General features: G+C 47.4%; 1 protein-coding gene and 1 long non-coding RNA gene across 6 annotated transcripts in view; one reads left to right on the top strand and one right to left on the bottom strand.

The window, feature by feature from the left end:
* Positions 1-11,117, top strand: part of ATP2B4 (ATPase plasma membrane Ca2+ transporting 4) — a 95,834-nt gene extending 84,717 nt beyond the window's left edge. The window contains exons 21-22 of one of the 3 annotated variants that reach the window (XM_015251345.3): positions 1,975-2,079; positions 7,303-11,117. In XM_015251345.3, the coding sequence (XP_015106831.1) occupies positions 1,975-2,079; positions 7,303-7,617 (420 nt within the window). In that variant the 3' untranslated portion in view covers positions 7,618-11,117. Of the gene's footprint in view, positions 1-1,974; positions 2,153-7,302 lie in introns of all 3 variants that reach the window. The other 2 variants (XM_006218483.4, XM_006218482.4) reach the window with 2 other exon arrangements.
* LOC140688709 (uncharacterized) lies at positions 11,090-16,252 on the bottom strand. 3 transcript variants are annotated; one of them, XR_012063465.1, is made up of 5 exons: positions 16,178-16,252; positions 15,899-16,047; positions 14,885-15,167; positions 14,191-14,310; positions 11,090-11,430 (listed from the first exon to the last, which is right to left on the bottom strand). It is a non-coding gene; the product is annotated as an uncharacterized lncRNA (long non-coding RNA). The 3 variants fall into 3 exon arrangements; XR_012063463.1 differs by having other exon boundaries at positions 15,899-16,052; positions 16,178-16,247; XR_012063464.1 differs by lacking the exon at positions 11,090-11,430 and adding an exon at positions 11,906-12,101 and having other exon boundaries at positions 15,899-16,052; positions 16,178-16,247.
* Positions 16,253-17,314: the final 1,062 nt, after the last annotated feature.

The raw sequence follows: 17,314 nt of genomic DNA, 5'->3' as shown, positions 1-17,314 counted from the left end.
TTCTACTGTGTACTTTTTTCCTAGCCAGGATGTCCTTGTTCCAGTGTCTCCTGGCTCCTTGCCAGTCTCCTCTCCTGGGGCCTGGGATTCATGGATCTTCCTTCTCCTCCAGCTGTCAATTCCCATTCCCTGTCTGTAACTCTCTGGTTGCACTGCCTGCGTAGCTTTAGGTGTACCGCCTCTCTCTGTTGGAGCGAGAGGCAGTTGGACCAGAATGGCATTAAAGCCTTAACTTAGGCAGCAAAGGCAGCCTGTTAAAGACGCCACGACGAGCCCCCGCAGTGCGCACCTGGCCGCACCGGCAGATGAGGCTGGCTGCTGACGTGCACCCTGGACACCTAAAGCTCTGTCCTGGCGCCAGCTCTTCAGCCTCAGCAGGGTTCTAGCAAAACTCCCTGCCGGCTGTTGATCCTTGTCATTCTTATTGGAACACTTAGGGGTGGGAGGTGTCGCCAGGCTATTGTCCCATCCTGGGTCCCCTTCGTATGGGGAGAACTCAGAGCACTAGAAAGCAGAAGTTTGGGAAACCTGAGGGCTAGAATCCTGGGAAGGTAAATCTGGGGTCTAGTTTCGTTGTGGAAGCTGGGAACTTGTAACCCTAAGAAGCACTGAGGAGGGCGACTCCGCCACGCCTTCTGACATGTGGCTGAACCCGCCCCATGTGCAAACTTTCTCCTCCAACAGGATCAGTCTCCTCCATCCCCCGGAACTGAAAACTGTATCACGTGCCGAAGGGTGGTATTTTAGCTCAAACTCGGTCTGAATCCCGAAGCTAGCCCTAAACATTTCATGGCTTCTCAGGAAGCTTTATAAATGAGAACCTGTCACAAGGTACCTGCTTTCCTACCTCCTCACGTGGGGAAATGACGTTGGATGGGCGGGGTCAGCACCTGTCCTGCGTGGCCTTCGGCACCAAGCATGGGGACACTTGCAGGATGATCCCACCAGATCCTGAGGGATAAAGGAATTCCTTTTGATGTGTTTCCTGCTGCTTAGAAGTCAGAAATGAGGGTGGTAGGTTTGACTGAGGCCCCAGATCAAGACCATTGTAGGAAAATGAATGGCATTAATTGCCTCTGTCTCTGAGGAGTAGGTCCCTGAAAACCAGAGACAGCTTGTGTGGGGCTAGATCGCAGCTGCTGACCACCACCACCACCACCACCATCAGCCAGCAGTTCTCCCCCCCACCCCCAACTGCTGAGTTCCTGTCTACACCGCTGCCAGACATTTCAGGGTCTCCAGCACACAATGCATGTAGTGGCGGTCTCCCTGAAGAGCCTGGCCACCGGGTTCCTGAGCTCCGCTCTCAGGGGCTCTGTCCACTTCCACCCAAGGAAAGGGTGTCTCAGAGAAGAACCCGGAAGACGACGAGCCTGGCAGCTCATGGGCCAGAAGCCTTCCCACCATGGCCACCTGTGTATGGGCTGCTGCAGTGCCTCTGTTTAAACACATGAGTTTTTTCCCTGGAAAATCTGCAAAAATACGTAGTCAATCTAGTCGGTTTAGAGGTTCCTGAGCCTCAAAATTCAGTAATATATCCTTTACCTTCTATCGTAAATTGCATACCTTATTTTTTTTTTCAAGAGTGTAGGTCAAAGCAGGTAATGAGCGGTCACTCTTGTCAGGAGTCATGAGGTGGGGAAGTCTCTTTAAATTTTAGATACTTCTGGACACCAGTACACCTAAAACATCCATCGTAGGCTAAAAGGCACGAGAAGACTGGATTCTGGCTGGGTATTTTAGACCCCATGGCAAAATTGTTCCTTAAATGAAGGGTGATGTGCAATTAACATTTTTTCTCCCCTTCTCCTTACCATTGCTTTATGTGTGAGGGGATTTCTCTTTTGCTTTCCATCTCCTTTTCCCAGCTCTTTCCATCCCCCTCCTTCACCCTCCTGGACCTTCCCTTCCTCCTTTTTCTTCACCTCTTTCTGCCTGTGGAGCAAAGCTGTCTCACTCTCTGATTCTTTGCAGATCGACGTAATTAACACATTCCAGATGGGAGCCTCTTTTCAGGGAGTCCCAAAGCGCCAGACCATGAGTCAACACCTTGATGTAAAACATGTTCATAGATCCTATGTCACAGTTGCACCAGTCAGATCTTCCCCCAGCACTTCTGGCGCTGCCGCTGTTTCATCTTCTACTCTAGGCAGTGAGTGATAGTCTATTACAATGCATGATTTGCTGAAATGACCACAAGAGAGCACGTGGCATCCACTTTAACCGAATGTGGTTAGCTTTTTCTTTTGTTTTTTTCCCTTTAACCTTTGACTTAAGGAAAGAAAAGTGGGGCCAAAATCCCACTCCAAAACCTTTTGATGTTGAAAAGCTATTAAACTGTTACCATTTTAAAGACAACAGTCCTGTTTTCTGACTGTTCCTTTGCATTGCGTTCCTTCCTTGAGTTTTTTGTTTGTTTGTTTTACTTTACTTTGTTTTTAGCTTTGTTTGAGTATGTTGTTGTCATTTCTCTCCTCTCTCCCGTCCTGTCCTCCTGCTCCCTCGAGTCTAAACTCAGTCTTCTAAGGTTAGATGCGAGGTTAAGCCAAATGAAGACCGTTAAGAACTCTCTTCACTGGGGGACACATTTGAGATCTCCTGAAAAAAGAAAAAAAAAGCATGAAGGGAGCTACTTGTTTCCATGGGGTTGTTTGATTTTGTTATTGTTGTGGGGTTTTTTTTTGTTTTGTTTTTTTGGGTTTTGTTTGTTTCTTTTTTTACCAGTAGAGCTGTCATAATTGAGTCATTGTTGAACTTGGCCAATAATAATAGTCCTTTTGGCTGCCCTCCTACTGTTAGCTGACAATATTGGCCTCAAAGTTGTAGCTGACTGTGAAGAAAAGCTGTTCAGTTCAGATGCCCAGTGCTGAGCATCCCCATTATTTTACTTTTCAGGGACTTTAAACCAAGCTCTGGTTTAAGAATCAATTCATTCACATCTGGATAGGAGAAGTACATGGAAAGATCAGATAACTTCTTTTCCTTCACTTGTTGAATTTTTTTCTTTTAGGAATTTCTGAAGAGCAACCTTTTTTCTTCTTCCTTCCTTCCTTCCTTCCTTCCTTCCTTCCTTCCTTCCTTCCTTCCTTTCTCTCTTTCTCTTTCTTTCTTTCTTTCTTTCTTTCTTTCTTTCTTTCTTTCCTTCTTTCTTTCTTCTTTCTTTCTTCCTTTCTTCCTTCCTTTCTTTTTCTTTCTTTCTTTTTCTTTCTTTCTTTCTTTCCTTCTTTCTTTCTTTCCTTCCTTCCTTCCTTCCTTCCTTCCTTCCTTTCTCTCTCTTTTCTTTTTCTCTCTCTTTTCTTTCTTCTTTTCTCCTTTCTTCCAGTTGATTGTTTCACCTGTAGCCAGCACTTCATTTCTTATTTCACACAAAGTTTTAGGAACCCCTTTCTCAGCCAGTCAGCTGGAATGCTGCCAGAGCGCTACCTAAGATCTGGTGGATGATTGGTAGATTATTAGGCTCTTGCTAGTGCTTATGCCTTCCTATTTCTGGTCATTTTACCTGAAGTGGGACACAGGTTCCTTGCTGACAGTGCTGTTAAGATATTCGGTGAAGGAGCCTCTCTGTATGAAGTGTACTGTGGGCTTCAAATACCCGAGTGTTTAGTCTGTTTCTCCCTCCCCTAGTTCCAGCGATCACCGCCCGACCCTGGGGCGGGGGAGGGGTAGAGAAGGACAGCTGCGGCGTCTGCGGGTCGCTTGATTGTGCGTGTGGAGGTTGACAGACTTAGACTATCTGCTGTCTTTTTGGCCGATTCTAAGTGTTCTCGTGTGAGGGGCAGAGGGAGAGGACATTTATATACATACATATTTAGGCCCAAAGGCAGTCAGAGAACTAAGTAAGTCTTGCTCTGCAAATAGGCGAGGTTTTCTCTCCCTAATCCTTCCATATTCCTCTCCTGTTTCCCTTTTTCCTCCAGCTTTGCCCTGTCCTTCCAACGGGTTTCTGTTCTTTTTTTTGTCGTGCCTCTCTGTTAGGAAGGGTTAGTGTCAGCTGCCTTCGTGATTTGAAGGTGGAAGGAGACTAAGCAGCAGACAGCCCACCGGGCGCACGTGGATTTGCTGGTGGAGGGTGTGGCTCCAACCCTCAGACTGGGAAATCGGGGGCGGCCGGCCACACCCGCCCTTCCTCCAGCTCGGCCTCCTTGCTTGGAGGGCCTAGGAGTTAGAGGCGTGCCCCTGAAAACCCCCTTTCCCACTCCAGACTTCCAAACGAGTTCAGTTGTTCATCTGACCCTCAGAAGATAAAGGTCTTAAGATTTCGCTCTATAAGAAGGTCCCCAAACCCTTCTCTTCCCCTGGTTTCTGAAAGAGGAGCAGAAAACTACAGAATTTCAGCTGCAGAAATGGAGCCCTCATCTGCCCATTCATTGAGCTCCAGAGAGGGGCCCTGAGCGCTCACACCTAGCCTGAGGTCCAGCCTGCTTGGGGAGAGTCATGAGAAAGAACTGCCCTTCCATCGTCCACTCTCATCTGTAGGCCAGGGACCCCAAAAAGGCATCTCCCAGAGACTTGGGAAGATGATGACCGGGGAAGGAAGGGTTGATTGGCTGAGTGGAGAGTGCCTGAAACTTTCACAGCACCCGCCTCGCTGTCTGTGTCTTGTTTCCCGTACGCTGCTCACGCACCAGGCGCCATGCATCGGGGAGGGTAGATGTCACCACTTGGGGTGGGTTGGTGGCGATGTAGCTGTATGACAGCTCATCAGCATGTGTTATGTAGTCTCTGGACCAGTGTTGGCGTTGAGGAGCACAACCCACGGCCTATACGCACCTCACCCTTCTCTCCACCCGCCCAGCCACCAGATGGTTCTCCTTAGCTCACTGACTCCTCTTCCCGTGAGCTTCCTGAAGTCCTGTAATCTAGCTGGATGGCTGTTCCTTGCTCCCCCAAAGAAGAAATTGTCCCTATTTTTTCCATCTCTCCAACCCCAATTCACTTTTATGTCCCTTATTGTTTGCCTGTGACAGTGTTGCTGATCACCCCAGCAGGTGAGAGGTGGAGCCAGCAAACAGGGCTCCAGACCCTCACTCCAACCCCAGTTTTTAAAAATCTGTCTTCTAGAGTGGACTGCACATACAATTGTGTTAACAAAGTATTCAATTACTTCAGAAAATAATAGACGCAGGAAGTTTGAAAAATCACTGACATTGAAGATGATCAACTGATGGTATAAAGGTAGCTGTTGTCCTGTAGCATTTGTTAGAAATGTTGAGATCTCAGGAGTAAGTGAAAAGTATGAGCTATGTTATCAGTCCTACAGGTGCTGGCATGGCTTTGGGTCCATCTCTTGACCCAGGCAAGGGAAGAGGGCCCTGGGTTTGGGCTCCCTGAATCCAAGGTGCCTTGCTCCAAGATTTGACATCGATCAGTGAAAACTTGGGACCTCCTAAAAACCAGATGGAACCTATATTCCACCTGATCTCACCTAACGAGGGCAAGTAGGTCCTTGCTTTCTGTGCAGCCTGGTCAGTGTGTGCCCGGCTTCCTTGAGTCTTCTTAGTGGAAGATGCTGAGCTGATTCAGTTGAATCGCAAAGAGTCCTTTGCCTTCTGAGCTCTGAGCACCCTCCATCCTGGGTGGGGCAGCCAGTGTGTTGTGGAGTGAGGCAAGGTCAGGCAAGCCTTAGCGACAGGGACACAACTTCAGTGCACCTGCCTCGTGCATTGTTCTGGAGGTTTTCTACAGTGATAGGAAACACTGGGACAAGCGATCCAGCCGGCGTATCTGCCTGCCGCCTTGTGTGCTCCGCTGTCTCCACATTCCTGCCTCTTCTCCAGGAACATATTCTTTGCTTAAAGAGCAGAGTCATGAAAGATGCGCCCTGCCCCAGCCCTCATCATGTCTCGTAGCTCCATCCTCACCTCCACAGCTTCTCCTGCATCACTTCCATTTCTTTTCTTAGGGAAGAACTTTGGGACCAGACTAGGATCGGCCACCTCCCAACAACTAACACAGCCCCACAACCGCTTTCTTCTCCCCTGGCCTCTCTCCCCGACCTCTCAAGATCCAGCCTTCTCCCCCACCTCAATTCTGCCAACTCAAGTTCTAAACCATACCTCAGAGAGACCTGCAGGTCCAAAATACAGCTCCCAAAAGAGCTGGAACCTGTGGATAAGGCAGAGGCTGGGCACAGGGATCAATTACGGTCCATTTTCCCCTCTTCTCTAAAGTGACTCAACCCCTTCCTCTGCTGTGCAGTAGAACAAAGGTTTAGACACTTACAGGGCAGTGCATTTCCCTTTTCCCAGCCGACAAATTGTTTCCTCCATCCTCTTGGACCACCCCATCAGGAAAGCCCCTTGTGTGGAGCACTGCCTCCCGGATCGGGTGGTTTCTCTCCTGGTCCCATCCTTTCCCTTCTCCACATAAGATCACGTTCCTCTTCACCATTTACAAACAGCTGGAGAAATCTGCATGACGGGGCATAGCTGCTACGTGTCAAGGACAGGGACACACGTGTCCAGCCTCGTCTGGGCTGAGAGCACGAGCCTTCCGTCAGCGCCGGGAGGAGGGTATCTTCTGATGCCCGTGTCTCACCCACCTCTTGCGCGGGAGGGGGCGGAAGGAGTGGAGTTCTACTTTCTCCGGGGGAGGAGAACATGGTGGAGAGTGTGGGATTATAAATACGTGCATGTTTCCTGACTGAAAGAGCAATTGTTGGGAGCGTGTGTAAGAGTTTTACTTTCTTGCATGCTGCTGACACAAGTGAAGATTGGTTTGTCTGCCTTGCTGCACGGTATTCATGGCCACTTATCACCCAAAGTGTACTGTGTGCAAATTGATACGTGTTTGGCTCTTCGAGGGTTTCAAACAGATAACTAAACTGCAATGTGTAATTTTTCCATTCCACATTCACAAAATGTTTGGCCTCAACACAGAAGTCCACATGTCAGAATCATCTTTTAAGTTTGGCTATTAATTTGCACCTGGTTCTAATGTCCTTGCTCTCCATCCAAAAGAACTAACGAATCTTTTTGTTTTCTGTTCCGTTTTAAGAGTGGATTGTTTGGGAATGCTAACTTTGCTTTGGATTTTCTACTTTTTTTTTTAATGCAGCTTTTGAAATATTCTAGTTGTTTGCCATGCCTCACCTTCCCCACCCCACCTCAGTGCTTGAAATTTGAGCCACGTGACATTTCTAGTGTTTCATGATCTCTTCTCATACGTTTGGTTTTGGTTTTTTGAGCAGTGGTGTTTTGTAGTTTGGGTTTTGTTTCTCTCTTCAAGCCACCCAGTTGCTTGTTTTACGAGCCAGTTCTCACCTCCGTGTTTTCTCACCCTCCTTTTCCTTCCCTGGCGTAGATCAAAGTGGTCAAAGCATTCCATAGTTCCCTCCATGAAAGCATTCAGAAACCCATGAACCAGAACTCCATCCACAACTTCATGACCCACCCCGAATTCGCCACAGATGAGGAGGGGCCACGGACACCACTCATGGATGAGCAAGAAGAGGAAGGTCTTGAGAAGTTTTCTAAGCCTGGGACTAGCATGGCCCCGTCGGATGGTGAGGTCACTCCGTATGCCAACAAAAACAACAACGCGGTGGACTGCAGCCAAGTGCAGGTTGCTGCCTCCCACTCGGACAGCCCTCTGCACAGCCTGGAGACATCAGTTTGAACTGGGTTCTCTGACTCCCGTTCCTGCTCACCCTGTTGCCCTTGGTATCTCTCCCTTCAGTACGGTGAGAATGGGACTTCTCACTGTCACGTCAGCTGCTCCCAAGCGTGTCTGAACCCCCACCTGACCGTGAAGAGGGAAGAGCACAGACCTACAAGGATTTTGACTTAAACTTGAGTTGGGGTTTGTAGCAGGACCCTGTTCAACCCCAAGTAGGTAACGAATGGTAGAATCGACCCTTTAGGTCTATCAGTTGTCACTTTTAAAGAAGTGTTGACAATCGTCTTGGCATCTACCCCAGCCCAGATGCTCCCCAGTATTCACATCTATGTCACCAGTCTCCTGACGTCTGGGTTTTTGACCCTATGCGTCTGCGCCGTTGACAAGCTCATTTAAGGGTTCAGAGCCACAAACCTGCTCACATGAAATGTGTTCAGGTGGGAATGGAAGGTGTAGACGCAGCTGAGGGAGTGATTGTTTTAAAACAATTTTTCCATTTTGAAAACTTACACCTAGAGCACTACACCTTTTCTGCCCTTCCAGCCCAACCTCCCCGCAGCCTCTCGGTCTCTTGTGACCATTGTTTTCCTTGGCTTCCTTCTTTTTTTTTTTTTAAAGTTGTAATGATTCAGAAAATGGAAAGGGTGTGGATGAATGGAGTAGACTTAAACCATCCTCCCTTATGGCCCCAGTGGAACCCCTGATTTAGCTCTAGAGGCAAATAGGTTTCTTTGCTAACAGGGTCCTTGGGAAGCAATCGAGAGCTGGTAAGAATGTGTTCCTGCTGTTGCCAGGTTATCTACTTTTGAAACATTTTGATTTTGAAAATATGCATCCAAAGTGGGAAGCTCCAGTGACACTTTGCTGACTTAAAGGAGCAAAGGAGCCACCCTGAGAAGCCCCTCCCCTCCTTCCCTCCCTCCCTCCCTCCCTCAGTGGGGGGAGGTGGAGCCACGTCTTAGGACCTCTATTTTCCTCCTTGCTGGTGGTGACGTGCGCTCTCCTGTGCAGGGGCAGCTCATGTCTGCCAGTTCCTGTCTCCTACGAGATAAGTGGAGCCTGCCCTGCCCTTCCTGGAGTGGTGGGAGTAGGGAGGAGGGGCTCGAGGCTCTTACGAACTGCCATGTTTCCATCTGGGAGAGTCAGGTGCCCGAAACCTATCCTCTCCAGCCTTTCCTTCCTCCCCCCTCCCCCTTTTCATCTGAGCTGTCCTAGGACGGAAGAACTAAAGGAGCAGTCCCCCCGACACATCCCATTACTACACAGTCCACCAGATTTGATTTGGGTTTGTAAAGGTTCCATGCTTCAGCGATCTTCTCTCTGTCTTAAATGCTCATGGGGGAAAAAACAGCTCAACCCACGCTGTTAGGTGTTCACATATATATTTATTAATTACATTGGAAGATTTAGTTCTGTCGAGTCTTATATTACCTCAGATCAGTGTTTAGAATAAACTCTGGAGGCTGTTTATTCATTCCTGCTCCCAAAAGACTCTCACGGTGCCTGTTTAAAGTCAATGGTTGTGTGTGTGTATTCTAGTTTCCATAGTAAGAGAGAAAACAGAAATATGCAAAAAATATAGTTTTCTTTAGATCAGAAACTGATAGTTTTTGAGTTAGCCATGTGTATTTTGTTTAAAGGAATTAAAATAAAGTGCTGTCGTGTAAGCCTGGGGAGGGGAGCACATAACCAGCAGTTAGACATGACAGGTTTTGTCATTTTGTCATTGGTTTTAAAACCAATGCACCATATTCCTTTTCTCCAAACAGCCATCTTTATACTGAAGGGGAAAAAAAATTTGTTGGGTTCTAGAATTTTTTTAATATAAATTTTGTTGACATGGAATTAAGTTGAAGTGTTTATGTGCATATTTTTTATGTAAGTTTTTTTTTCTATTTAGTTTCAGTGATCCAGCTGACAGTAAATAAATATGGAAGAAGTTAATAAAGCTTCCCCCCAAAATGGTGCTTTGGATCTGAAAAGAGTCTGATGGGGAAAAGGGAAAAATATTATCCTAGATTAGATTCTTCTTTGAAAAACCTAGAAAAATGGGCAGTAGATCACTGCTGGGAAGGAATGCAGCCAGGAAGAAGGCACAGCCGGCAGGAAGCGAGTGTGCACCCCCATGGAGATGGGTACCAGGCACTAGTGATCAGGACCAGGGACCTCGGTTAGACTTGCAGTTTGTGAACAGCTGTCAGAGTGGTACCCAAGACACTGGCTGCCAGGATGCTCTGATTGGGGGTTTGCATTTTTTATGGTTCTTTTACCTCCTGTTGCCCCTGGGTTTTTCCATTAGTGATTTATTTCTTTTGGCAAGGATCTGATTTGAGATTTCTTCCCCTCCCCTAGAAAAGTTTCATACAATCTATTAGATGAGAGATAGAACCCTAAGTGGAAAAATAAAGGCTGGTTCCAGCCCTAGATGACAGTGTGGGGGCTAGGTCCTTCCCAGAGGTGTCCTCTGCCCTCTGAAATGACTCCCTCATCTCTAAGGCGGTAGAGACACCACTGAGAAGTCCCTCTGGCACTTGTAAGTTCTTCTCCCAGCTGAGCTTCAGAAGGGAGAGCTTGCCCAGTGAAATCTGAGTGATTACCTCACTGCCGAAAACCCAGAGGGCCGTGGCAAGCTCACGTGTGCCGGACACCTCTAAATACATCACTTCCTTTCTTGCTTGCTTTCCTTGCCTCGTGATCGAAGCAGCCTATGATGCCAACACAGGGTGCACCCTCCCTCACTCCTCACTCCTCACTCCTCGGAACTGGGGACCACCTCACTGCAGTGGGGGAGGGGGGCGGGAAGGCGAGGGGCACTTCTAAATGCCTGCTCTTCTTAAGCCATTCCAGCCTCTTCCTCAGAATAGACCAGACACCCTTGCGCTGAGCTCAGTGCCGGCCTTTACCTTCCCGGCCCTGCTGTCAGGTCTGCGGTCCGCTTTCCTCCGAGACGGAGGGCGGTGGGCGCCCCCTGATGGAACTGGCCTTTGGTTCATGTTTTCTCCCCATATGTGAATATGCCATATATGTGTGCCAACAAATCTCTCTCTGTTCTTTTCAAATCAGCACGCAGATAGGAATTTTGAGTTTCTTTCTTTCTTTCTTTCTTTTTTTAAGTAACTAGTATAACAAGCACTGGTATCTTTGTATAAAAGGGAGAAACAAGACAAAAGATTGGCCATTGTGGTCTGCATGACTTAACAAACAAATGATGATATGAAAGCAATGCGTACCCCAGTGTGTGTTGCCATAATTTGCAGTTCAGGCAAACAGAGCGCCCCTCCTGCATTTGCATTTTGATATTATTTAAGCTCTCTGTATAATGTTTTGCATGTAGTTATATGATTCTTAGGGAAAAAATACGCTAAAAATTGGCAAATCTGAAATTCAAATATGTTGTTCCACTGAGACGGGAAAAATAGAAGGGGAGTTTTAAAAAAAAAAAGGGAAAAAAAGGATACTTTTTTGGAACCAATAAAGCTGTTGCTGATGAGCAAAAACAACACTGTTGTGCACTGAGAATAAAAATCCGTGCCCACTTGTAACTGTGCTGTCCTCAACGTGTGCGCCACTCTGGGCTGATGCCACTGGTTGTCGAAGTGGAGAGGGGTCTGCCACAGGCATGCCGGGAGCCCAGCTTTGCGAGCCCAGAACTCAGCTTGTCACTGGCCCCCGGCTTCTCGGCCGCTGTTTCCCTCCGGTGACTCGCAGCCCTGGCGCCGGCTTCCTTCCCTTGGAGGACAGCTTTGCTTTGCCCTCCTTGGTTAGAATCTACAGTCAGGGCCTTGTGAAGCTGGAGCTTTTGAGCAAGGATGACTGTGGAAGGGTAAGAAAGCGCTTGGTGGTCCTATATATATATATTTTTTTTTTTGCTTTGCTTTATTTTTATTATTGTTGTTGTTGTTATTAACAAAATGCCTGTTGGGAAAACTGGTTTCCCTTTTATCAGCCGCTGTTTCCTGCCTTTCTCCTGGGGCTCTCCAGTCCCCATCTTGCCAAAAGTGCTTTTTGCGGGGGGTTCTTTGTTTTGTTTTGTTTTAGGGGTTTTTGTTTTATTCGTTTGTTTGGGTTTTATTTGTGTGTGTGTCTGTTTCAGTTGCTCCATATTCCCTGGGTCTCTAGCGTGACTGATACTAGGCCTTCGTTTCAGGTCAAAACAGCTTCCTGGCAGGGCATTTGGGTTCTGAGCTTTCATATCTCAGTACTCAGAACTCCTTCCAGCAATTCTCACCTAGATGCACAGTCAACTTCCCTACTCTGTTTTAAAACATCGAGGAAAGAAAGAACCTCGTCAGCTTGCCAGGATCTTTTAGGAAAGTATGAGGTTGGAGAAGAACACAGACTCTCCCAGCTGCTTGAACAGGCTGGTTCCGAAGGAGCCATCAGCCTTGGTTGGAAAGTCTTCTGTACTGAGAAGTCTTAGCCCCGCTTTTCTTCACTGTCCCAGGCTGCCCTCCACAGGCACAGCCACCCTGCCCGCTTAGATTCTTTGAAACATATGAGGGAGAAAGTAATTAATAACCTAACAGACAAACGGGGCTGGGACTTACTGACAACAGAAATCATTCACGATGCAGAACTGACGTCTTGCTAATTCCATTGTAGCTTCCCTCCCAAATACCGTCCCTAAAAAAGGGGTGCAGAACACGCACACACATACGCACACATACACACATATACATACACATACACATACACACGTGCACACACGCACACACATACACATACACGCACGCACATACGCACATACAATACACACGCACGTGCACACACCCCTACAGTCTTTTCTAAAGTCGGGCCGTGTATTTCTCCTCTTACTCTCACCTTGCCTTTCTCGGGCCTGTGTCTCTCTGCTGTGCCAAACAGGATCTTAAGAATCCATACCTCCTAACTCCAGCATGTGCAGTAAAGCGTGGAGAAAAGTGAGCTTTAAAGTAGCCTTCTGGCAGAGACCAGCGCATCCTAAGGCGTTGGCTTAATGGGGTGTGAAGCCAGCTCAGCTCCTCAGGCCTGAGTAACCATATGGAAAAAAGCAGGCTCCTTTCTTCCATCTTTCCCTCCCCACAGTTCTAAAAAATATTATTTCTTTGCCCTCCATCTTTTTTTCCTTTTTTAAAATTATTTTTAAATTTGCCTTCTTTTTTTTAATTGAAGTATAGTCATTTTACAATGTTGTGTCAATTTCTGGCTTACAGCACAATGTTTTAGTCATACATACACATACATATATTCATTTTCATATTCTTTTTCATCAGAAGTTACCACAAGGTACTGACTACAGCTCTCTGAGCTGCAGCATAAACTTGCTGTTCATCTGCCTCATATACAGTAGTTGGTATCTGCACGTCTCGAACTCCCAGTGCCCTCAGTCTTTAATAACCGCCTGAGAGTCTCCCTTTCTCAGCTACCGTATCTCCCCACTGCGGTCTCCGGGTTTCTCTGAAGCTCTCCACCAAGACTGGCTGATTCTCCCTCAAGTGTACACACAGCCAGGCAACTCCCTGCCTCACTCTGGCAAATCCGAGGATGACTCCCTGAGTACCGGTAAGCTGGGTACCAACTCCCGACCCGGGTCTCCTAGGGCCTGGCCTCCAAGTCACTGAAAGCAGGATGGAGGAGACAAATGGTATGACCTTTACAAGCAAATTTGGAAGCCGTTTTGTAAATAAAACACGTGCATCTGTTATGTATCTTTCAGTGTGGTGCCATTCACATCCAGTTGTCCCCAGTATGAACCTAAGCCACAAGAGGTAATAACCTGCTAGCTTGTAGGTCAGAATACTTTAGCCTTGAAAGACAGTGACTTCCAGGTTCTGGGCTTGCCCATGTCCTGATGGAACTAATCATAAGTTCGTCTCTAAAATTTGTTTCAAAGAACACTTCCCAATCTCCAAAAGACGCACACAGGGAAGGGAGCAGGAATGTCCTCCCAGTGTCATCTCCCGAGAGGCTGATGTCAAAACCAGGATGCCACTTCACACTTAATTACAATGAGAATTTCAATGATTAACATATTTGGGAGCCTCAATTACAACCAGAAGTTTGACTTATGCTCATGAAATCAAGTATTTTCATGACTTCTGCTTATGAAATACGTGATCTGAGTGGCCGGTGCCTTCACACTCAGAGCCAGGTGTCCCCGTCTCTACTCTCAGACAGACCTGGTCCCTGAGTTCAGGCTCAGGCACGACTTGGTTTCTCTGATGTCCCCTGAGCTGAAGGCCACACAGACCATCTTCCAAGCAGCACAACTGATCAGGTTAAATTTTCTTGCTGCGCTAGACCCAAGAATACCATACTGAAAGACTGTGGTCTGTTTTGTTTGTTTGTTTGTTTTTAACTCCAGATTGTCATATTCTTGGCTCTAGTTAAACCAAATATATATGACATCTTATTTGAAAGAGGAAGTGAAAGCGGGGAGGGAAGGGCTGGGAACTAGTGGTCGCCTTCAGCCATGGTAATTCAGAGCCCTTCATTTGAGTCAAGAATTCCTGCGTCTTCCTCATTAAACCTTTGAACTGAAACTGCTGCTGATCAGTTAGGAGAGAGAAGGGGTTAGAATGTTTTTCTGCTCACCTTTGGTGGAGGAGCTTAAACAGAAAAATTGGATGGAGTAAAATCCTGATGCATGGCTGCCTGGAAGGCAGGAGACATGTGTCCTGAACTCTGCTTCTTGACTGGCTTGATTTTCCATCCCTACAATGAGACAGTTGAACTACATCGATAATTTTTAAACTACACTTTGAACACGCTGAAGACCTGAAAGGGAATCCTTAGCAGTGATTCAGAGCCCACAGGTGTTCAAACAAAAGTAGCTTTTTTTTTTTTTTAACTGTTTGGCTTCCAGTTTAGCTGTAGCTTTGAAAAAAAAAAAAAGACTTAAAATCACCGTGAATCAAAAAAAAAAAAAAAAGCGCCCTATGAACTAGACATCCCTAAATCCGCTGGTTTGGAAATGTTAAGGTTCTAATTAATAAACCAAATAATCAGCACCGAAATGATCCCAACTTGGGTGATAATGTAACAACGAGTTGTGGTTAAACACACAAGCAAGCCTAATTTGGATCCTGTCTTGATTGCCTCCCATTATAATGATCAATGTAAGCCCAAATAATATAGAGTAAAACTTAGCAGTTGTAGTCCATCCTGCTTAGAGTGTTATCTGGCCAGTTCTGCTTTGGAATGTGTTTTGGAAAGAGTAGTCGTTTGGGAATCCAGATATCTAACCCACTGGAATGGCACGAGATTGGAGAGAAGAAAGATGGCTCACCTGAGCTTTGGTGGGAAGAGCTGGTCTGCGAATTAGAAGACCTGGGTTATAATCCTGACGCTGCTGCTCGTTTGCTGTGTGGCCTGAGTCCCTCCAGCTCTGACACTCTCCATTCTTATGCTGGTGTCTAAAAGGGCTGTTAGTACCACTGGGGGATGGCTAGAGGGTGTCGCTCCTTCCGTGCTCTGTCTCCCTGGACGGCAGCAGTACTGTGTGTGAACTGAGCACCACCACACACTGACGCAGTGCCAGCAGGCTTCACTCGGACGTCAGACCCTTACACCTGCAACAAAGAAATCGTTCTGCAGCCCTTAACGTACAAGACATCTGCTTCTCCTTTTTTCTAAATCAAACCATATCTAGCACCAAGCTAGCTGGCACTCACAAAGATCTCTGAGAGGCCTCTGCTAGTCATTTTTTCGGGTCTCATCTTCTTTACTTGGATATTGGTTCATTCATTCATTCAACAAGTATTTATTGTGCCAGGCACTGTGGTATATGCCCTGGGGGTACAACAGGGAACAAAACAAAAAGTCCCCAACCTCTTTGAATTTAGTCTTGTGGAGGAGGAACAAAATAAACAAGTAAATACATAGCATGTTGAATGGTGACAAGGACCAAAGAGAAAAGTAAAGTGGGGCAAGGGAAACAGGACAGGGCAGGAGAGTTGCTCTTTTGTAGAGTGGTCAGGGAAGGCCTCTGACAAAGGGACTTTTCTGAAGAGAAGTGAAGGAAGTAAAAGAGTGAGCTAGGTAAGTACGTGGAGGAAAGGGGTTCCAGGGAAGGGGCACAGCAAGTGCAAAGGCCCTGAGGTAGGCCATATTGCTTTGTTTGAGGACATGCATGGAAGCCAGGGATTGGAACTGAGTGACGAAGTGGGAAAGTGAAGAAGATAAGTTCAGAGATGGAGGGTTGGAAATGGACACAGAACCTGTACGCCCGTAAGAGGTTGGCTTTCATGAAATAGGAATTCATTGAAGGGTTTTAACCGAGGACGGCAATGATGGATCTTACAGTTTAAGGGGCTTCCTCTGGCTCTTGTGTGGCTGTGATCCAGGGCGGGGTGGAAGAACAACAGTGCAGCTGTAGCCGCACACAGGCCACGTGTGGGCGTAGCTTAACACTAAGGGACACAGAGAAGCTCAAGCCCTGCTGTCATGCTGCTGTCCTACGACAAAAAGAGGGGGAAGAAAATGCCTTCTCAAAAAAAGTTAAGATATATTGCTTGCCACCCCCGCTCGCTTAGGATGCCCTGGTTAATGAAATGACTGAAATGGTATTTAATTCACTCACACAAGCAGGGAACAAAGGAAAAGCCATCTGGACCTGCGCCTTCTCAGTCCTGCGGTCATGCAGGCTGGCCCTCGGCCGGCGGGGCCTCCTCTGAGATGCACTGTGACCTCATCTGACTCCTAGTGTGCCTCCCCGCCCTGCTCCCTCTGCTGCGGAGTGGCTCCTCCGGCTGGAGCCTCTCTGCTCGCAGGGGCTGGGGGGATGGAAGCCAGCTCCCTCACGGCTCTGGGGCTGAGGGAAGACCGGGCTGTCACTGGGCATTTGCTCAGAGCTGCCAGGACTAAAGAGGAAGCAGCCAAATGTGGAATTCCAGAAGGACCAAGCAGGCTGAGGTCTGCCAGCCCTCAGGACACCAGCCTTAATGAAAGGGCTCTCTTACCCGTCCTCAGGGCCACCCCGCCTCCTCCACTGGGGCTTAGCCCAGGGAGCAGAAACTAGCCCTGGTCTGGCCACATTCCTTGCTTCCAAGTCCTCCTCACTCTTCCCAAGGTCCTTGGTCGGAGTGGTGACAGGGAGCTGAGAAGTAAAAGAAATCTTTGTCCTTTCTAAATCTTTCCGCCCTAACCCTGCTCTCTCACAACTTTAACTTAAAAGGAGGGTCCTGGCTGTCTTTGTTTGCTGTTTCAGACTTGCCTGGACTGGAGAAGGCCTCCAGGACACAAGCAAATGAGGGAGGAGGGGGTGGGGGGTGCTGTCATCCAGGCTCTAGCTGTCATCCCATGCAGCTGTCTGAGCTCCCAGACCTTCAAAACCAAAGTCTGGCTACAGCTGTCTTTCACACAGGGCAATCTGGGTGTTTTCTTTTTCTTTTTTCTTTCTTTTCTTTTTTTTTTTTTTGTTGTTTTTTAGTTTTTTTATTTTTTGCCCAGAAATACAAAAGCCACTGTTAACTCCTTCCTAGGGCAAAGAAGGCCGGACACAGGACCTCAGGTTGCCCTTCCTAGGAGGGAGGCAGGGAGGGCAGTGCAGAGACGGCCTTTGCCTTTGGCCCAGGAGTGCACAGGAGGCAAAAAAGACTAGGGCACTGATTTCTTTCTCAATATCTCACCCTGTTACGCACTTAGGTTATAAATTCACAGCAGCAATAAGCACCTAAGAGAACAATGTCTCGAACTCTTACAGTTAACTCTTACAGTC

Source organism: Vicugna pacos, chromosome 23 (assembly GCF_048564905.1).
Source record: "Vicugna pacos chromosome 23, VicPac4, whole genome shotgun sequence".
Classification (NCBI taxonomy): domain Eukaryota; kingdom Metazoa; phylum Chordata; class Mammalia; order Artiodactyla; family Camelidae; genus Vicugna; species Vicugna pacos.
This window is presented reverse-complemented; position numbering and strand designations above follow the sequence as displayed.